The sequence below is a fragment of the Talpa europaea genome (genome assembly GCF_964194135.1).
Source record: "Talpa europaea genome assembly, chromosome: 3".
Classification (NCBI taxonomy): domain Eukaryota; kingdom Metazoa; phylum Chordata; class Mammalia; order Eulipotyphla; family Talpidae; genus Talpa; species Talpa europaea.
In genome coordinates, this window is record NC_140069.1 from 105,770,187 (window position 1) to 105,793,878 (window position 23,692).

At 35.3% G+C, this 23,692-nt stretch overlaps 1 protein-coding gene across 1 annotated transcript in view; it reads right to left on the reverse strand.

Annotated features, from left to right (window-relative positions):
* The window catches only part of DPY19L1 (dpy-19 like C-mannosyltransferase 1), a gene marked incomplete at both ends in the record, with an annotated part of 81,304 nt that overhangs the window by 33,137 nt on the left and 24,475 nt on the right, over positions 1-23,692 (reverse strand). Inside the window, 4 exon segments of the mRNA XM_084230773.1 lie at positions 1,910-1,987; positions 4,365-4,464; positions 8,195-8,286; positions 11,558-11,615. Coding sequence (XP_084086899.1) covers positions 1,910-1,987; positions 4,365-4,464; positions 8,195-8,286; positions 11,558-11,615 — 328 coding nt within the window.

A 23,692-nucleotide genomic window follows, 5' to 3' on the forward strand; every position in this document is an offset into this window, starting at 1 on the left:
TATAAGGGAATTCATATAACCCAAGAGCCAACGGGGGGAAAAAAAACTGACATTAAGACAGCAAAACATAATTTTTACACTCTGAAAAATAAAAAGGTAACCAGAGTGGATGGGAAGTGAAGTGATTTGGCATTGGCACCGTGCTTTGGTTAACGGTAGGTGAAGTATGTATACAAAGGTATGAGATTATAATCCTCAAATTACATAGTTGTATAAACAACTGGCAAATCCATAAAAGTGAAAAAAATAAAAATTAAATAAAAATCCTAACAGATAGCAAAGTGAATCTAGTAATATTTAAAAAATTGTGTTAAGCCCAGAAAAGCACGATATCTTGCTGGAAAAAAAAAAATCAATTAACATTAAAGAGGGAAAATACATAGGATTATCCAGGCAGATACAGAAAAGCATTTGATGAAGCTAAGCCTTTATTTATTTGTTTTTAAAAGTGCTCAGTTATTTGAGGACATGTTAAAAGGACAGGAAATTTGTCCTTTGGAAATAATTTAAGCATTAAAATAGAGAGTGAAAATAGTGGTTTACACTGCACTGAATAAAACAGATACCATTTTCTCTCAGATGTCAGAAGAAAAAAAATGCCAAAAGATTTTAGTAAGAATGTCATTAAAAAAGGAAACACAAAACCATATTACACAGAATTTGCCACCCGCAATTTTACTATTAGGCTTAAATTCTCTAGAGAAACTTTTAGTATATATGTTCCAGGAGGTATGTGTAAGACACAGTGCATTATACATAAAGGAAAAATGGAAGAAAAACCTTTCAATGAGGAAAATGGAAAAATAATTAGTGCTTTATTTACACAATGAAAAATATAAAGCAGAAAATGTCTGCACTCTAGTAACACACTAATCTCAGAAACCTAAGTAGACACTAATTCTAATAAAAGCATACCATTTTTCACAAACCTTAAAGACAATAATAATATTTATAATAAAATATTATATGCATTATTTAGGAATACATATATGGTAAAGTTATGAAATGGGAGAGGTAAGTTTAGGGCACACAAGAGTTCTAAAAGTAATGATGGCTCTATTTCACATTTGGAGGGCAGGCTCACAGTTGTTCATTTTATAACTCTGTTCACAACTTCCCTACACACATGTCCTTTTACATGTATCAGTTATTTAAAACCAGACATAATGATATATTCTAATGACATTAAAGTTATTGGAAAATGAAAACATCAAAATTATAAAGTCTAAAGACAGAGACAAATGTCTTTAAAGAATAAATACCACCAAAGTCAACCTTCCAGCATTAGGGCCTTTGTTCTAGCTGTTCCACCAACCTAGAATATTCTACTTGACTAACTTCCTCTCCTCCCAGTCTGTGCTCCATTATCCCCTTCTCAATAGACCTGCCTCAGTCATCTCATTTGATACCTCAACTTCCCTGAGCTCCCTGGGGTAACATCATTTCTCTTTTTGACTAGAGTTCTTATCATCTTCTAACATGCTACATAATTTACCCATTTACTACATTTATTATTTACACACTGTATCACCCTCCTTATGTATGCTGCTATCTTTAAAGTTTTATTCACTGGTGTGTCCCATATATTGGTCAGTGGATGAACATTCTACCTCATCATAATGAATAGCTCCTGGATAATATATCAATCCGTATTTCTCTTTCATGACTTCTTTCTTTTACTGATAACGTAAGTCAGGCATGGTTCTGCAGCATATAATATGACCCAAATTAAATTTTTCTGGGTGGCCTATTTAAAACAAGGCCTGTTATATATAACAGTTTTGGAATGATACTTTATTAGTTATGGAATTATGTTACAACTCGTTTCAGCCAAGAACAAACCCAATAGTAACCAGAAGTTTGTTTTAAGGTCAAAGTAAGTGAAAAATGGAAAACATGAAATCATTACCATGTGTATATAAATGATCTTCTGTAATTTGCATATATCAATATATCCCACAACATATACCGCAAATAATGATGCAATCTGAAATTTAAAAAGATGAGTTAAAAATCGAAAATAAATATAATGAATAGCTATAAGTGAAGAAAAGATTACCTTTATTATTCTTTCAAACTGACTTATATTTATATTGAAAATGAGTTCTTAAGCTTTGCTCTTATCTGTCAATTTATAATTGAATCTGGTCAATATATTTACATAACAAATATTAATTGCTTTTTCTCTGCCATACACAGTCTTCTCAATAATTGTCTTCTCATACAAATTATCTACTTCATGGATTATCCATAACAACATTCATTTAAAAGTTAAGTGACTCTACTATAAATACATATAATAAAAAATATGCAAATTTAATTGTAACAGATGACAAAATATGTAATCAAGGAAGGTACATCAAACTCAAAAATAATTATATATGATTTTAATATGTGTGTATAAAAACAAAATAAGTTGTACTTGTTAATCACTATCAGTATTTCTTTTAGTGTTCTCTTTCATTAATACAAATATTCTCGAGATATAATAAAATTTGGGGCCTCATGGTAGGGCAGGGGCTTAAGTCTCAGTGCTATCAAGCTATTACCAGCCACTGAGGCCTGAGTTCAATGCATGCCCAGGGACATAACCCACATGGCACAGCAGACCTCTCCTGTCTTGCCCACTGCTCCCCTCAGCAGTGTATTTCAGTAGATCTGCCTGTTCTGCTTCCTACTCTGTCTCTGGTGAATCCTCTCACCCTCCTACACCTCTAGCCTGCACCCCAGTTCTTGTATGCTTAAATAAGAATAAAATCTTAAAAAAATAAAATTTATCAATTTCAAGATAGAAGTATTTTCACTAAAAAAAAAAAAGGTATTTGTAACTTCATAGTTTTGAAAAAAAATTGTACGTATTTATTCTGAATTCTGAGAGTACTGCAGTTAATTAGATGAAGTAATTAATTGACTCTTAGTAAAATATAGAGGAATTAAGTCAAACAATGCCTCCCCATCCTTCCTCAATTTGAATTAAATTCCATGCTTTTCCTGCTACACAAACATGGTACAGGCAACTTGTAAAACAAGTGAATTCTCAAACCTGTAACTTAAGTTCAATTCATCAAGTTTTTTACCTCCAAACAAACTTTCCCATTAGTAAGAAAAAGAGTTTCCCTTCACCAGTTTTATCCCTGGGGGACACTACACAGCTTAGGGATGATAGATGCTGCACAGTGGCTGCTGGGACGTGCGCGCTGTCATTCAGTCTCAGGTCCACAGGGAAACACACTACCAGCTCCCCTCATTAAACCATCCCCAGCCTGCCCACCCCACCTCACCCACCAAAATGAGCAAGAGAGCTAAACTAACTAACTCTCCTTTCCAACAGGGGCTCAGCAACACAAAGCAGGCCCACAGGATAGAATCCTAAGGAGTTAATCTTGGACATTTTAAACCAGAAACTGATTTAAAATGTCATCAAACTAAAGAAGGCAAAGGAGTCTAAAAGGTAAGATGAAAGAAAGAATATAGCACAAATAAAATCTGTTTTTAAACATAATGATAAAAGCAGCTCACTTGACTGACGTCTTGCTAAGCACCAGGTAATGTGTGGTCTTACAGGCTTTACTTCATCTGATCCTTACCACAACTCAGTAAAGTAGGCTCTTTTGTCTTCACTATTTGACAAATGAGAAAGTAAAAAACTAACAAAAATTAAGTACTTTGTCAAGTCAGGAAGCTAGTGAGTAGTGTGAGCACTCAAATCCAGGTCTGACTTCATTTCCACAGGGAGACATTTCAAAGAACACCAAATAGCAACTTTAAAGTGCTTTATATTAATATGAATATGAATAAGGCCAGCATAATAAAGAAGCAAACCAGAAGGGGGGCGGTAAACACACAATTTATTCCCTCTCTAAAAATGCTACCCTGATATTGCTTTATAGCCCTCTATCTGAAAAAAGATAGATAAATTGTATACTGGCAGGAGAGACATATAAAATATGAACCATTTAGCTCTGTATATTTGTTATCATATTACATTTATCCTTTGTATAAGAATGCACAGCTTCATTCACAAAATACATTTTACTTAAGAGAAAAGTTACAGTTTACTTAAGAGAAATACTCAAAACTATAGCACTCTTCCTCTGTTAGGCCCACAAACACTGAATAGCAAAGACTGCCATTTGCATACATTTGACTGTAATATATAAATTTTGCTTGTAATAATTAACATTCATTAATAAATCTTACATATGTTCCTGCCCTGCCTAACCCTTTAAAAAAGTATTAGCTAAAACAATGTAGGACTTAAATTCATATAACATCTCAGTTCCAGGATATGTTACCAAGGAGTTCACATGGTTAAACACACTAAGAAGCTTATTAACGCAATTTAAAAATGTAAACAACCTTACCTGAGTAAGAAGTACAAATTGAGCAAACTGCCAGGGAAGCATGAAAAATACATTGGAAATGCAGAGTGCAATCAAGCTTCCCCTATAAAGTTTTGTAGCCCTTGAAAGGATAAAATAAATACCAGTAAGTTTAACCACAAAATATCCGAGCATGAGTCCAAACTGCTACAAATTAGTATCTCTACACATGATCTGGTTGTAAAATAAACCAGACACAAAACGAACCAATGAGATAGAAATTATACCTCCTGACACTCAGTTACAATAATTTTCTATGAAAAGCAAATACCTGTTATTACTGTAAAAAACAATGTCTGCCAGAGAGAGGAGTGGCTGGGTCAGTACAGCCATTGGATTTTTTTCAAACTGTATTTTTGTGAATTCATAATCAGATATTTTTAAAGGCGTGTTCAAGAGATTCATTAGTTGGGAAGGTAATGTCTGATATAGACAGTAACATATTCTAAGTTTAAGGGTTATATAGATAAGTGATGTAAGAATTCAGAATATGGGCTGAGAGGCTGAAGGAGATTCTATGGAAAGTGTGAGGTAAAAGCTCAGCCCTACACAAGTAGGATATAGAACAGAGAAGAGACCTTTAGAGGAAACACCTTTCTTCATTCCTTAAATCACACTTCTTCACACATTCTTTTCTACTTTTTTTTTTATTTTTAATACTAATTTAGCATTTTATTCATATTCTTTTTTAATTAATTTATTCTTTTAATTGAGGTAACACTAGGATCCTTCCCATTAGCTATTGCTACCAAAGTGCACCTACCACCAAATAAGCCACAGTCCATCACCCTAGGCCATTATGCTTTCTTCTTTTTTTGTTCTTACTCATCCCTATCCCTCCCCCTTCTTGATGCTTCTGCTATTCTAATCCAACCCTTTCTATCATGCCTCTAAATGAAGTATTTCTAAAAGCCAGGTAACTTATAACAAGTTACAAAGTAAACTAACTAGATAAAAATTATCTTTTTTTTTTTAATGGAGCAAAGGAGAATAAAGCAAATCATATGATTGCATCCTATGTAATAAGTATTCTATCCCATGAAACTTTAAGTTGGGTCTTTGTGTGCACCCATGTATGTGTATAGTAGGTCACAATATAAACAAAGTGCATCTTACTTATTGTAGATCACAAAGAGTTGATGAGTCACTGTCTAAAACAAAGCATTTCTCTACTGCTTTTGAATACTAAACAAGATTTTCATTTTATGGGTAAGGAGAGACATTAAAGATTTACACATGGAATTTACACTAATCTGGCAGTTGAGTACAGAATATACTTGAGGGACAATGAAGCAAATGGAAAGCAAAAGAATTCCAACTAGTGGTGGCATGATCAATATGGCTCTGAACCACAATGGAAATGGAAACACAAATATTGCAAAAGAGCTAAGACTGTGCTGTTATGACTAGCTGTTTATAATTTTAAGTATTTTTATTTATAAATGACCCCTAGCATTAAGAAAGTCTCTTCTAATTTATAGCATCTTTGGCATCTGCAGCCTATCTCAACATTACTGAGCTTCTTACTGTCTCACCCACAAGGTGTCAACTATAGGTGGATACTAAAAATAAAAGGAAATCGCTGTCCTGCCAAAAGATTTCAGTTTATAAGGATAAAATATCAGAAGATTTAGATAGCCAAGAAGTTTGCCGTAACTGTAGAAAAGGATGCAGTTTTCCCCATCAAAAAAGACTGTAGTTGCTAAGAAAGCAATTGTCACCCCAGTGAAAATGAAAGCATCCATCACATTCCCAAGCAACCACCCATAGCAGTAGCCACACCAGGCAACAACGGAGTCATGCCAACTAAGAAAACACAAATGGGCAGAGATCCTGAGGAAAACGTGGATGAAGGTGACAGAGAAGCTGAAGCAGCAGTGGTAAAAGCTGTAGCAGTTTCAGATGGCCGGGAATCTGAGAAAGAAAACGCTGATGAAGACAAACACCAAGCAAAGGAAAAAAGAGGGGGAAAAAAAAGAGGAAAAAAGAATGAATAGACATGATTAAGAGTCTAAAGAAAAAGAAGGATTTTTGCCACAAAGCACTTGGAGAACAAGACAGGAGAACCTAGCACAAAGCAGCCTCTGAAGCTAAGAAACAATGACTGGAGCAGTTTTACAGTGACCAGAAGAGTAATAATCTCCACATGGTACACGTCCTGATCCCCCAAAATTGCTTGTCACATTACAAGGCAAATGGAAATGAACACTACCTTCAGACAGGGAGATTATCCTGGATTACCTAATGTAATCACAGCATCCTTAAAAGTGGGAGAGGCAGGAGAGAAGATAAGGAAGTAATGGGAAGACTTGATGCACCACTGCTATTTTGAAAATGGAGGGGCCACCAGCCAAGGAAAGCCAGCAGCTTCTAGAAGCTAGAAAAGGCTAGGAAGTTGATTCTCCCCAGAGGCCCCAGAAGGAGTGTAGTCTGCCAACATTTTGATTTTATGGTTTCCGAGCTATAAAGGTGAAAGATGTAAGAAAATAAATCTAAGTTTGTGATGATTTGTAATAGCAAAAAAAGAAAACTAGCACTACCATCTGCAGTTATCACTCAGGATGCGTGAAAGGAAGCAGTGCTCAGGAAGTGGAGCAGCTCAGAGTAGAGCAGATCAGGGAAGGAGTATGACAGGAAACAAAGGTCTGTGCCACTGGATTTAAGACAGGAGCAGAGGCCAAAGAGAAGCAGGAAATAGAGACTGATGGGCAGTCCAAGGTCTACATGAAACTGGAGAGAAAAGCCAGTCAGGAATGTGGACACACAGCATTTGCAGTGGTGAATCGAAAGCTCAGACATTGTACACTTCCTCCAGAAGTGCTGTCCTTCCTTGAGAAAGCAATGTCTACCAAGGTGCCCCAGGGCTAAAGATTAGGAATTCACAGAATTTGAAGTTGCAAAAGAAGCTTTAAATCCCATACTGAAAAGAAATTTAGGGGAGAGCAATCAGGCTGTAATTGCAGAGACTTTACAAGCTAATAAAAGAGCCACTGCCCATTCTAAATTCTGTGAAAAGCCTGTGTAACTAAAAGCCACAAAACATCTCCATTCCCACTGCAACATCAGCTAGAGAAAAGCAGCCTCTGGTGCACGGGGCTTCAGCCATGTTCTCCTGAATCTGCTCATTACTGGAGGGAGTTTTTAGCCTGAGTCATCTGCAGATTTTCATTGGGCTTTGTTCTAACTTTTCATAGATACATTATTATTATTATTATTATTATTATTATTATTATTATTATTTTACCCTCTGAAGCAAGGTAGCATCTATCTAGCCTCAATATTTGTCAACAGAACAGGGAGAGAACTGTTCTCAGTGCAACTCTCTTTTTACTGATATGACGTCTCTAGTTGAAGGCCAGAATGTGGCATAGGCCAGTCTAATTCTGAACTTCTACAGGAATTCTCCTGGTATAGCTTTGGTCCATTTGAGTGGTTCTTTCTAACCCCAACCATCTGATTCTCGAGAATACTAAGCAAATGTAGAAAGAATTACATGTTAATATAGCTAAGCAAAACTGTTCTTTGCCTCTGAAGAACTGTAATTACAGAATACTCTCTACTGCCACCAGCTTTTCCCTTTCTTTCTGTCAATTTTTGGGACACTATCATGGTAACAGCAAATATTTGGGAAAGTGCTGATGACAAAAATGGCAGCTGAGCTGCTGCTCCACAAGCAGCACCCATAGATCACCTAGCAACAGTATAATCTTAATTATATTGTTATAGTGATTTTTTATTATGAAAGTTTAAGAAGTTCTAGCTTAAGTTTCTTAATGCAAAACTAGTAACAACTAAGGCTAAGTCAAAGTTACCTGAGAATATGAGTCACAAGCAACATCTGAAGTACAAGAAAGGGGTACGAGAAGCTTTCTCGGAGAGGTGGGGTCCACATCACACGGGTACACTGAAAGAAGAGTCACGGCATATGGCACAATTATCAAAGTGGTTCAGTAAGACATACCAAGCAAAAGCTGCTATTTATACTACTTATAAATACAAAAAGGAGTGTTTTCACACATAATTTAAATGGTGCTGTAAAACAAGCTACTAGATTTTCCTCCAACAGCATAAAAGAGAAGTGAGGAACAATTCTGAAAAGGAGACAAACATGGCATAAGATCTTGTAAAATACTAGCATTATGAATTTCCAATAACAAAGTACCAAAAACTTTCAACTAGAGCCTAAAAGTGGGGGAAATACCAGCAAAAAAAATCCTGGCAAAATTAAAAAGGTTTCATTTAAATTGTCGTGTCAATTAGCTATACTCATCTTCTTTCTCATGAAATTCATCAAAACTATCCCTAACCAATACTTCAAAACTCTTTGTCTTAGCACTGATAATCACCATGCTGGTTATTGTTTGTTTATTTGTTTTTAAAAATAAGAGCACATCATCTTTGTTTTTACTTCTTCTTTGCCTAGTCACCCTGAGCTGCAAAATATTTTAAAGAGGTAGAGGGGATGAGATTAAATAGCAAAAGTCCTAAAACAATTATCAAGCTCTCTGAGCTCACTTTGGACATAATTAAATAATATACTGTGCCAGTTTCAGTACTCAATCATTTTTCTGAATAAATACAAATAATAAGTCCATCTTTTAATTTAAAGAAAAATAAATTGGATTAATGTAAACAATTTGATATTTCTAATACTAAGCTAGTCATACTAGATGAAACCGTTACAACTCTCAGATCAAGCAGGGCTACTTTAAAGATTACATAAAATTACAAAGACCATAATGGAAATAAGCTATTCCTTTATTTTTGCTCTATTTCAGACTATGAGACATTTCTACTATTGCTACAGAAAGTTTGAGACAATTTTTTTTTCTCTATACCAAAGCTACTATGAAAGTTATACATACAGGATAATTATGAAAAGATTTTAAAAGTATTTTGATACATTTTTAAAAGTCTGTTAGATTAACGATTTTAGTACAATTGATAGCAGAGATACATAACAAATCTTTAAAAGCAATCAATCTCTATGCAAAAACCAATAAGAAAAAGTTTAACCACATAATATACAATTTGAGAGTTTTCTTCATGCACAGTGTTCATCCACATTTATCTTATTACCCAAATCAACTATATTACATCTCTTAGAAAAATTCATTACTTTTAATGACTGAAGTAACTCTGTTCTCTAAAACTCAATTACATCCTGTGTAAAGTAGGGTTAAGAAGGTCTAACTGCAGGACTGAAACAAAAGAACAAGGTCTCCCCCATCTAAAATATGGAGTGAATGCAGTCAAGTGTATGTGAAAGTACTTACTGGGTCTCCAACAACACTGTGCTTTACCAGATATGGCACAAATACAACTGCTGTTCCAGACAATCCATATGATTTGAAAATGCTAAAGAGATGTGCTTTAACCGTACCTTAAGTTTCAACAAAGTGTTTTCTCTTTAAATGTTAAGTAGAAAATAAAAATCTATAGTTCTCTATATAGGTTGACAGCTTAAAATATCAATGCCTTTTAAAAGCATTATCTTGAAGCTTAAAAATTAAAAAAGGAACTGAACTGCATCAAAAAAGGTCACAAATGCATGCTGCATTCTAACAAACTACAAGAAATCCTTTAATTGTGAAAAGGAATTCAATGAAGACCTTACAGCTTCAAAATGTCATTATCTTACATATAATTTTCAGCATATATTTCAAACACTGAATAATGCAACATAATACTGCATAGATATTGATGACAATACACTTGTAATTTATTTTCTGCCTAGTGAAAGTAAATTTTTAATCAGTTACTTAAGAATTCAAAGACTAAAAAATTTTAGCAATAGATAGCTCCGTTTTCAACCTCTACTTTCAAAAATTTTCAATATTCCCTTTCTTCCAACATTTTATTGTGAACACTCAATGCTCCTTTCTTCCACTGTTAAGTGGTCATTTCCTATTTTTAGGTCATTCAGAATCTTTGCTTCTAAATGTTTTATGGTCTATACTATAACATTGCTGCATTCATAGTCAAGAAAAATCCAAAAAATTTTTTTGGTTCAAAACTCAGACCAAACCAATCAATTATTGTCATACTATTCATTAGTTAAATGTCCTAATCTGTAAGGGCATACTAGCTTTAAATTTGTGATTCCAAATACTCAGTATATATTCCAAATATTCAGCAACGATCCGTAACTCCCTGAAAAATTTTTAAAATTCAATCTTGATTCTACAGTTAGGTTTTAAAATGACTACACGTAGCTTTGTAATATGCATATTCAAATACAGTGGACAGTGTAGAAACATATAAAAGGATTAAGATATGTCACACACAAAGTAAGCTGACCTTTCTTTTCTTTCCCTCTTATAGAACTTTCCATTAAACTAGATAGGTATTAGAAATTCATTTACAGCTATGATTAATTTAGTGGAAAGAATTGATTCACACCTTTAAGTTATATTAGAATTTAATCTAAACTAAGTTAATTGTAATGATACTACCACAAACTAACAATGGCACAGAACTATTATGTGTCAGGCATTGTCCTAGGTACTTTACACATATAAATTCATTTAATCTTTGCAAAATATGACCATTTATGAAAAGAAAGGCGAAATTAAGGAAGATGAGATTAAAAAACTTGCCCGAGCCACACAGCCAACTAAATGGCAGAGCCAGGGTTTGAACCAAGGTAGCCTGGATACAGAGTCTATGCTTTTTACAATGCTGATTCCCTTAGAACACCCTCAGATACATGAAAATTTATAAAGAAAAATATTCTGCAAAGGACACTAAAAAGTATATCAAAGTTTAATATAAACACACAAAAATAGAAATATAGTACACAGCTCTGTTAATCCCATTAAAAGACAGTTAATTATATACATGGCTGACTTATTCCTTTTATAGCGAAAGTGTGAGCTTTGTAAAGAACTGATACAGGTTTCTTCAAATCACTAAGAGATATCTGAGAGATATGTCATTAAAAATCAACTTAAAATAAATGCTAATGTTTGTTTGAAATTTGATTCAAAACAAGATCAAGCATTTTTCAAATGCGGCTATAGCTTAAAATTAAAGTAATTAAAAGAAGCCTATATTTCTAGAAGTAAAGTTTCAAATAATTTAAAAAAGAATTTTGAGTGACCACCAAAGAAATGACTTGTATTTCTAGAAGTAAAATTCCATTAAGATTTTGAAAACATTTGTTGGCTACCTACCTCTCCGTGATTGAAAAAGAAACACAACACTGTCACCAGGCCTCCTAATCGGCTGCCACTGGAAAAGAGGATAAGAAAATGTAACTCAAATAACAGAAATCCAGGTCAATCCTGAAATAACATGACATAATAATCTTCCAGTACTACAAAGTTTCAGCCACACTAGAACTTGATTATATTTATTTACAAAATTGCTTATTTCCTCTATCATTAATCATAATGCTTCATTTTTTCAAAATCATTTTCTATCTTCAAAGTACCCAGAAAACACAGAAACTGACAGGAAATAAAAATTTCTTAATAGGGATGTTACTGTGCATCATACAATGCAACCTCGCCTTTTTTATCTTCTTTCTTTATTTATTCTTTAGCACAATATATTTACTTGTGTCCTTCGGCACTTACCAAACTATTTTTCTTGGGACACATGACATATATTCAGGAGAAGGGAGAGGAAGAAAACACAGAAAAGTCACAATGTATGTGGTCATGAGGTTGGAAAACAACACAGCTGGTTTTGGAAATTCACAAAGTACTTCAGCATTTACATGAAAGACTTTATTAATTCAGTATTTCTCAAAACCTATCCCCAAGCAATTTTTTCACAGAACATACTTGGGGAATACTAGTTTACAGATAAAGGTTTGCCTTTCATTTGTTTTCAAAGCATTGCAAATCAGAACACAAATACCGAAAGGTGACAGTGTAACTCTAGCTAAGAAACCACAAGGGCCCAGCAGACAGTGCTAAACAAGCACACCCTCCCTTGCTCAGGTAAGAGTGATGCATGTTTCACTCTGGTCTCCCATTGTGGCCAGAGGGATCTGGGTAGGGGAAAGTGAGGCTGTTTTAGGTTCATTCCATTGTTGCTTTCATCTTTAATCTCCAGGCCTTCTTCCTCTCTTTAGTTCATGTTGCTTTCTCATTATTCCCGCCCCTCCCCCCCCAATATCCTTCCTTCTTTCTCTCCATTCAACAAAGTATGTGTACAACACAGAGAAGTCAGGGAGGGAACAAAAATTAGACAGAGGTTTTATGGGCCATTATCTTTACTCTTAAGAACATGAGTAAAGAAATAGAAGAGGTGCATGAGGTAGCAGGAATAATCCATGGAGGGGCACATACTGCCTCCTTACCCCTACCTCCACAAAGAGACAGGAAGGGCTGGGATCCCCAGGACAGATGACTAAGCACAAGAAGGTGGAGATACCACTTTAGGGGAAAGTGGACTAAGAAGTTGTCGTTTTCCCTATAGCACTTGGGATAAAACCAGGAAAAGACCTGGCAAAGCTAATGGTCTGAGGAAAGGGAGTGTCTGAAATGCTACCTGCAGCTAAGGAAAGAGGTCATGAGGGAAATCAAGAACTGCAGAGCTGTCTGCTCAGGCGCAAGTAAAATTGGAGACCATGAATTTACAGAGGCACTGATCGTAGGATTATGTGATTTTTCTCCATTGGTTATCAACAGACTAGCACAGATTAAATAGAAATAGGGGCACAAAAACAACATATTTGTGATAAAGTGGTTGAAATGATGGATCACAGAAGTAATAGGAACAGATAAAGGACCAAAAAGTAGTACAGGCCAGAGAGTAGAAGTCAGGGTTCTCTCCTCAAAGGAGCAACAACTCTACAAAGGACAAGCAAAGAGGCAAATGCCAGAAGTCATTCAAATTGACGAAACATTAGAAAAGTTAAGGGTGATTACGGGGTATGTTTGTGTATATGTACATATAAATGAATGAGCAAATACTGTTAACTTATTCCAAGGAGACAAAAAGCACAAGTCTGTATATTTTTTTAGAATGTTTTCCTCCTTGTCACCCTCCCCCAATGCTATTCACCTAAGAAAGTAACATTTGTGTGTCCCCATCCTTCCAAATCTTTCTCTACAGCCATATAAATATATATTTTAGTGTAATCATATCATTAACATCCCTCCAAAATTTGATCCTTTTCTAGTTAATCTATTATGAAGCAATGCATGTAATGGATGTTAAATAGTACATAATATAAATGTACTGCAATTTGTTCAGTCTTTCCCTACTATTTAACATATGAATGCATTTTTTATTTCTTGCTATAATAAAAGGTTAAAGTAAACATCCTGCTACATACAGAAACACTGGTGCTTTTATTTCTATAGGATAGACCTAACTCTGAGACTGCTAAGTCAAAGAATGGAAACTTTCCAGAAAACACACTAGTCCACACTCCCATGCCAGTATATGGGGAGTCCCTGTCTCTCTGACACAGCACTAGAACCAGATACATTTTGCCCATGAGACAGGTGGAAGCTTTTTTTTTCAATTTACTTTGATTTATACTTCCCGCCCACTTATATAGAGAATCATTTTAGTGCTTTTTGACCATCTACTTTTTCTTTTCTGTGAATTGTTAATTCACATTCAAGTCCATTTTTCTATTAGATTGTCTATTCCCCTATTAAACATGGAGACCAATTTTTTGATTGTTGAATTTGTGATGTAATTCATAGTGTATTCTGCCAAAAGAAATCTTTAATTTTATATAGCTGGTTTTATGAAGTTAAATATTAATTATCTCTTCTGCTTTTCCTACCTTGTCTGTGAAGGTCTTCTCATCTCAAAATTATATAGTGTTCTAAAATTTCTTCTCAAATCATATATTTTGAACTTAAATCTTTTACCTATAGAAATGTACATATAAAGTTCCAATTTTGTTCTCTTTGAAGCAGATATGCTAATTAGGCTAATATCATTTACCAATTGAACATTCATTTTCTGGTGAAATGAAATTGAGTATAATATATTCATTTCTTATAACATTAGAACCCATTTAATTGTAGTCAAATGACTTAATTCTATATATTTTGCATCACACTACTTTTATTACTGCAGCATTTTGTTAATTTCAAAATACAAGGAAAGTTCCCTGGCCCCAACTACTCTTAGGTTCTGTTTCATTACTTTTTGTATCATTCTAACTAATGCCCCTCAAAAAAAAGTTGGGTGTCTGTCAAAATGTCATTAAATTTACATATAATTGGGGAAGGACTGTCATTTATATAATAGTAAGCCGACCCACTCAACTGGAAAGTATATCTCTCCATTTATTTAATTCTAGTTAAGTTTCTTTAGAAAAAAATGCTATGGAAAAGCAATAGAGCTTTCAAGAACCTAGAGTTAGACTTCCAAAAATATAAGAACAAGATAAAATCTGATAATGGAGTATTTTAACACTTTCATAATTTAACAGGTCACATAGGCTAAAGGAAACATAACAAGACTTTGAACAAAATAATCACAATGGTCAACTTTATGAATATATATATATAATATTTTAACTATACAGAGAATGTACATATTTTCTTATGAACTTCTAGTAACTGGCTGCAAAGATAATACAGTCTGATTACAAAACAAAAACAACCTAAAACCCAAGAAGATGATAAAATACATTTCGGGAAGTTAATGTAAGATTCCCTTTTTAAAATGCCCTAGAACAGAGTAAATATTGAAATTTCATAATTTTAAATGGCAAAGCAAAGACAGGGATGGGGATAAAGAGTACATGAACAGAATAGATACAAATTCAATTTCCTCACCAAATCGCAGGACAAGGTCTGCCCAAGAAATCTCTTACCCTCACTCAACACCATACAATATGTGGGTCACTGAGACTGGACATTTCCATAAAGGTAGAACCAGTGAGAGGACATTCCTTTTCCACCAAGTTACCAGCATATAGGATAAGGTCTAACATCTTCCCTGAATATAAACAGTTTAGCTTAACTAAGTAGGGAGGCAGATTTCTGGTACACTTTCATATCCTCCATAGCTAGAGGGGGGAAATAAAACCTGTTTCATTATACACAGAATACTCTGAATTACAATCACTACGAACGATGTGATATGCAATAACTCTAAGGTAGTGTCCCCAGCATACCTTCCTCCCCTCCAATCCTGACAGACTATCACACAAGATTATTTTATTACGTTAAATGAAAAAGATATACTGTTCAGAATATTTGCATTACTTTTTTCATTACAGCTGATTAACCTATTGGGTGATTCCCTAGGGGTTAAAAAAAAGTTTCTAGTGCAGTATTACCACCGACTGTCAGAAAAAGTGAAAGCTCCTATGTTTCAAATTATAAAACAGTCTAAGCTTGCTAAACATCCACTACCTTTACTCATACATCTCATTCACCTTTTGAGCTTCATTTTTCTCACATATAAAAAATGAGGGGGTAAAAATGTAAAATGTGTTAAAAGTACTTATCAGTCTCACATTTATCAATTACATAATTCTCTTCTTTTCCACATCTTTAAGTAACATGGATTCAAATCAATCATCACAGTGTGGTGTCACTGCATTAATCACTGGGGTTTTTTCTATTTACTAAAGCATAATGAAACATTCAAAGTTCAGCATTTAAAAGAAAATAAAAGTAATATAGTTAACTCAAAATTATATTAAATCACTACCTGAGTGTGTTTTCATGTGTAAATGCTTGAGAAGAGAAAATCTGTGAATAATTAAAAAACTAAAATAAGAGAATTTTCCACTCAAGTCAGGGGTGGGGATACTCAAAAGCACTATGGAAAGTGCAAATAAAGGAAGAGAATGAAAACCAGGAAGGCTGAGAAAGTTATCAGTTTCATCCCCTCCAGCAGATTAGAAGGAACTAATTAATGCCTATAACTCTTTGCGAGACCCAAGAAACATTATTTTTACTAGATTTTGAACTTCCCAATTCATCATCATAGTTGCCATTCGTGCCTAACACTGAGTCTCCCCATGGCATAAATTCAAAGGTCTTTATCTGAAGAAAAATGAAAACATAAAAACTAATCGATCAAAGATTGTTGGTAAGATTTTTTGGAATGTGGCTGTCAAACTCTGGCCCAGAGGGAGCAGACTCAGACTGCCCTCAGCACCGACTGTGTAGGGGATCCAGCCAGCACCCACTGCTTGACTCCATGTCCTAACTCTACTGTGCCTTCCAGAGCCAGCATCCCCCAGCACCATCAGTCCTTTTTGAGATGCTTCTGTTCTCTCCTGCCGTAAAAACTCACTCGCCTCTGAAATAGTGCTTCCCTAGTCACTCCACCATGATCCTCTCTTGAAGCAAGGCTCCAGGCCCAGACGGGAGACTAGGAGCCTCCTGTACTGCACTGCCAGATACTTCTCCTGAGCCCTTCACAAGCCCTGCTCCTCTAAGTTCATTTCTTTCCCTCGTCCTCCTCATAGCTGTTATCTCCCAACATTCCAGCTCATTCCCACAATCCACAGCTGCTTTTCTCACAGGCACTCTAGATTCATAACTCTGTGCTGAACAACACTGAAGAAAATGACACCAATGTGCAAACCTGTGCTGCCCTAAAAATTACAAAAAATAAAAACACTTGTCAATTACAAAGCCTCATGATCTCCCAAACACCTCGGAGTCTCTCCACTTCTCTCTATCCCACTCCCACTACAACAGCTCAGATCACCCTCTTCCAAGAACAAATCAATACATTCCTGCCTGGTTTAGCTTATTCCAGCTTATGCCGTCTACAGTACATGCTCCATATCCAGCTAGTGCCGTTTTTAAAAATAAATTAATCCAATCATGCAAATACCAGCAGTCAATCTTTCATTGGCATCTCATTGCTGACAGGAGCAAATCCAAACTAAGTCTAAAATGTCTTGCAGAATCTGGCCTTGCGTATATTTCTAAACTCCTCTCACTATCCTTCCTCCTACTCCAAAGCTTGTGCTCCAGCTGCACTGTCCTAGTCACAGTTCCTCAAATAAAGTCACACTGAAGAAAGCATGAGATAGCGCCGGATCTGGGGAGGAGCAAAACCTGTGGCAGAACTGAGGCAATTTCAGAGAGAGAATACAGGTATCCCAGAGAGAGAGTAAGTGGGATGGATCAGGGAGAAACAGGGTGTCTCAGAAAGAGGAAATGTGGGTTCCCTCAGGGACAGAGGATACAGGAGTTCAATCACAGAACTGTAAGGATACCAAAGAGAGTATGGAGAAAGAAATTTTGCGACTATTGAATCTGTGATACTTGGATTTCAGAAGTAACTAAAGAGGAAGGCTGACGATATGATCTAGGGGTCAGCTCAAACATCAAACAATGTGGAAAACGTGTCATTTGCTAAGATACTGAGATAAAAAGGAACAGGTTTTGGGAAGAAAAAAAAAGATAACAATATTTTCAACCAGTAACTTTTATCAGTTTATGGAGGATAAAGAGAAAGACTTATCTCTTAAATATTCATATACAACTGTTAGACTAAATGAGTAAAAAAGTGCTAGCAGGCCATGTTACAGAACATCCCAAAATGTTCTGGCATTTGGGGATGATACACTGGCATCAGAGCTGGTGTAATCCATAACCTATTTAAGACAAATTTTTCGCCAAAAATCAAGGATTTAAACAGTAAATTTTGGATATTATAAAGACAAAAAAAGTCAAATAAAACAATGGAAACAAAATTGGTATAAAGAGGAAATTCAAGTTTTCTTTAATACAGGTAGGGGTGAAGAAAGAGTAAATAACTGATTTTTTTTTTAAGGACACAAAAAAGCTAGTCTATCTGCCACAGAGCTTTAAAAGAATACTAAGTCATTTTATATGTAAATTGGATCATAAAAAAAGGTATGAAAATAGGTTATATTAGTTATGATTATTCACTTCAGGATAGAAAGAGGGACATTATGTAAAATTAAAAGGAAAGTTTACAACAAAGGCTAATATTCAGGCCCTTGGGACTCTTGAACCATCTCTAGAAATAAAGCAGTTAATTTTTTTTTTTCATCAAAGAAGCAACTCTAAAGTACAATGACCAAAGAGAATAACAAAGAAGAGAAAATCAGACCAAATATTATAGTCCATGAATGGTTGACTCCTCCTGTTGAAGAAAAGGCTTTTCCTGGTGATTAGTTATATGTACAGAGGATTAGACTTTTCTCACAGAAGCGATGGAAAAATGAGTGGAGAGAAACAGAAAAGGATAATTATTCAAAAGTGGAGGAAAATATCTGGGACTGATCACACCTGCCATAGTAATACTCAGCAGCAGACATTAGGCATAGAGATGTTTGTGAAAGATTAAAAGAGATGAAATTTTATTTTATTTTGTGCAAGGATGAGGTAGTGATCTACTTTTATTCTTTAGGACATGGCTGTCCAGTTTTCCCAGCACATTTATTAAAGAGATCTTCTTTTCCCAATTTATACTCTTGGGTACACAGGATTTATTTCTGAGCTCTCAATTCTATTCCATTGGTCTTTGGGTCTGTTTTTGTTCCAGTACCACGCTGTTTTAATTACTAGCTTTGTAGTCTAGTTTGATGTCTAGGAATGTGATACTGCCATTCTTCCTCTTTTTGGTCAGGATTGCTTTGGCTATCCACAGCATCTTCTGTGTCTTCATATAAATTTCAGTATTGTTGGTTTCATTTCTTTGAGGAATGTCATAGGAACATTCATAGGGATTGCACCAAATCTGTATACTGCTTTGGGTAGGCTGGTCATTTTAACATCGTTTGTTTTTCCAATCCATGAGCAGGGAACTGACTTTGCATTTCCTTAGTTTAGCTTCTATTTCTTTCATCAATGTCTTACAGTTCTCACTGTAGAGGTATACACTTTCCAAGACAGAATAAGGAAGACATAGAAACCTGAACAGAACAATTAAAAGCAAGGAAACCAAAATAGTAATCAAATGTCTCCCCAAAACAAAAAAGCCAAGAACCAGACAGCTTTATTAGTGAGTTTATCAAACCTTTAAAAACAAACTAATATATATCCTTCTCAAACTCTTCCAAAATGTTGACAAAGAGGAAAGCCTTCCAAACACATTTTATGAAGTCAATATTACCCTGATACCAAAAGTAGACAGGACATCACAAACAATAAAACTACAGACCAATATCCCTGACGAACAGAGATATAAAAATCCTCAACGTACTCTTAGCAAACCAAATTAAAAAATATATTAAAAGGATCATTTATCATGACCAAGTGGGATTTATTCCAGGGACGCAAAGACAGTTCAACATCCATAAATCAATCAATATACTTCACCACATCAGCAAAATGAAAGAGCAAAATCATGATCAAATCAACAGATGCTGAGAAAGCATTTGATAAGATTCAACATATGTTTATGATTTAAAAAAAAAAACCCTTAAAAACTAAGGGAAAAAATGGAACAAACTACAACATAATGAAGGCTATATAAGACAAGCCCACAGCTCACATCATACTCAATGGTAACACTGAGAGTTTTCCCTCTAAGCTCTGGCACAAAACAAAGCTGTCCACTTCTACCACAAATATTCAAAATGGTGTTGGTATTGGAAATCCTACTTAGAGAAACTAGGTTAAGAGAAAGATATAAAGGGAATTCTCATTAGGAAAGAAGTAAAACTATCACTATTTGCAGACAACATTAAAATATACATAGAAGACACTAGAAATGCTGCTAAAAAAAAACAATTAAAATAAAAAATCAGTCAAGTGGCAAGTTAAAAAATCAATTTATAAAAATCAGTTGCATTCCTATTTGCAAACTATGAGCTAGAAGAGAAGGAAATCAAGAAAATTATCCCATTTACAATCACAGCATAAAGAATTGAAGAGCTAGGAGTAGGCTTAACACAGGAGGCGAGGGACCTACACAAAGAGCACTATAAGGCATTGTTGAAAAAAAGAGAAGATAAACCAAGGAAATGGAAAGATAGTCACTGCTCATGGGCTGGAAGTTATTAAAATGGCCATTTTATCCAAAGCAATATACAGATTCAATGTAATTCCTACTAAGGCTTCAATGGTATTCTTCAAAGAAATTGAATATTACTGAAATTCATACAGAACCACAAAAGATCCCAAATAGCCAAGGAAAGAAGAAAAACAATGGTGGAATCATACTCAGAGACTTCAAACTTTACTATAAAGCTCCAGAAATCAAAATAGCATGGTCCTAAAATAAAAAACAGGCACAAAACCAATAGTCTAGAATCGAGAGGCCAGAAATAAACCCACATTATATGGACAGTTAATCTACAACAAAGAAGCCAAACATATACATAGAAAGCAAAGTCTCTTCAACAAATGGTGCTGAGAAAACTGAACAACCGCAAGCAAAGGAATGAAACTAGACCACTATCTCAAACCTTACACAAAAATTAATTCAAAAGGTATTAAAGATTTGGACCTGAAACCATAAAATACATTGAAGAAAACACAGGCAAAATACTCCTTGATGATGACTTCAATGATGTCATTGTGGATATGTCTACAATGTCAAGAAAAATAAGAGACTATAAAGAAATGGGACTATATCAAACTAGAAAAGTTTCTACACAGTGAAAGAAAATATAACTAAAATAAATAACCTATTGAATGGGAAAAAAATTTTTGCACATCATACATCTAATAAGGGGTTGATATCCAAGATCTATAAAGAACTCACGTAACTCAAGAAAAAGAAAACAAATAACCCAATCAAGAAATGGGTAGAAGAACTAAACAGTCTCTTCTCCAAAGAAGACATATAGATGACCAACAGTTGTTTACAAAAAAAAAAAATTGACATCATAAGGAATATGATAATAACCACAATGAGATACCATCTCACTCCTGTGAGAACGTCCCAGTTACATACTGGCCGAGACATGGAGAAAATGGAAACCTCTTCCATTATTGGTGGGAATGCAGACTTCAGGAAAGCAGTATGGAGGTTTCTCAAAGTATACCACAGGAGGTACAAACCTGAAGAACGAAAGGACACTAATTCAAAGGAATATATGCACTACTCTCTTCACTGCAGTGCTATTTACAATAGATGAGTTATGGGAACAACCAAAGTGTCCAGGGACAGTTGAGACTATAAAGAAAATGTGGTATATTTACAAAGTGGAATACTCTCCCGCTATTAGAAAACGATGAACTCTTGTCATTTGTGACAACATGGATGAAACTAGAGGAAAAAATGAAAACTGAAATAAGTGAGAAGGAGAAAGAAAAATATCATATGGTTTCACTTACCTGTGGGCCGTAATGAAATGTAACAAAGGTAAGTAAAGACCAACCCAAACAAAACGAAAACAAATCCTAGTAATCTGGCTGTAAGACTGAGAATGCTAGAGGGGGGGAAGGACGGAGAACAATGAGAGGAAGGGATGCAATAGATTGTGTTGGAGGAATATGGGCGCCCTGAAGATGGGTGTGTTGTGGCAGCACGCACCTGAAGATAGGGGACCCCATATTTGTGAATCATATATAGTGCTGTAAACCAATGTCACTGTAAGAAGAAATTATGACAAACTAACTCTACTCTTATTTCTTAATATACAACAAAATTTATAAAAAGATTCTACAACAATACATATCCTCCTCTTTATTCTTAACCCACCTGCTAAGAAGTCTGCCACTTTATCCCACTTTATAAAATTAGAAGGGTGACTAAACTTATCATCAAGGAAGAAAACATTAAGAACTAACTAGTAATTTGAGACCTCTAAAAATACTCTCGCCAAGAACATTTAAAAGTACAATGAAAAAAAAAAACTGCTAGAAAAGAAGTGATAGAAGACTTTATTCTACATTATATAAGCCAAGATTACCACTTGACATACCCATCATTGGGAAGAGATGCAATAGTGGAGGTTTCCTAAAATTCATTGGCTCTATAATGCACAAGAACCGGATACTCATTTGGGCTGGGTGTTGTTGGGAGAGCCTTGACCTTAGGATGTGTTTGGACAGGGTTAAAGAGATTATTCAAAGTTAAGAAAAGCCCATAAATAGAGCAAAGGAAGGGCTAGAGAAATGAAAATGTATGCCACTACTGCAATCTCTATACCAAAGGTCAGTTACACAGGGCAGCCCACTGCCAGGTATTAGAGTACCAGGAGCTGCAAACATCATAGGGCCTTGCTGAGTACAAAGGAATAAAATAGGTGAAGCTGAAACAGACTGCAACCTTGAGAATTTGCAGAAACACTGGAGGCTGTGATTTGGAAAGACCCCAATGTTCTAAGTTAATCCTTCTTGCTACACTAAACAGGTCTACAAAAAATATTTTACATGAAAACTACAATAAGAAATGAGACTTTACAACTCAGCACACATACATGTATACACATATATACAACAAACGGAAGTTTCTCTAAATAACATCTATCCTTATTAAGCGTGGCATACACTATTATTTATATTTGGATTCATTTATTTTTCATGTAAAAAAAATTTCTGGATCCAGGGCCTCCCTAGTGGCACAGGGGGTTAAAGTCTCAGCACTACCAAGCTATTGCCGGCTGCTGCAGCCTGAGTTTGATCCCCAGCCAGGGAGCTAACCCACATATGGCACAACAGACCTCTCCTGTCTCACCTGCTGCTCCCTTCAGTAGTGTATTTCAGTCAGCCTGCCTGTTCTGCTCCCCACTCTGTCTCTGGTGAATCTTCTCACACCTGCACTTCTGGCCTACACCCCAGTTCTTGTATGCATAATAAATAAAAATAAGTCTTGAAGAAAAAATTGCTGGATCCAACCCACTAAATTGATTTTAGAATCCCCCACTAGATCATGCCCTGCAGTTTCACAAACATTGTGCTGAAGGAGACACCACCTGACTTAGGACACAGGTATAAAGTAAGTGTCTCAAGGGTCTGGTGAGATCATACCTCAGTTTGTATCTATTCCCCTACAGATTTCCCCCACTATTTGAAAATAGACCATTTTTATTTGGTATGATTTGGCAAGTTATTTTTTGGGTGTGCAAACACTATTATCATCAATTTATATGGAAAAAATTTTGAGATCCCAGGCCTGAAAAAGCCTACCAAATCTTATCAAATGGATCATTTTACTTTTATATAGCAGGAGAAACCTGTATAGGTCAAATTTCTGAATTCCCTCACTTGCTTTGAAATATGTTTCAAACTAGTCAGCCACTAAATCTTTCTCCAACGAGCTAACCCATTTTCCCAACTTTAACTTCTACAATGCCTCCTCAATAATCTGCACACCAGTAAAACTGATGTACCTGCTCTGCCCTTTCCAAATTCCAGATTTTCCAGTTCTGCCTATCCTTGAAATTCTTTTCTCCTCCATGAATCCAAAATGCTCTGCTCCTCTAATGATGA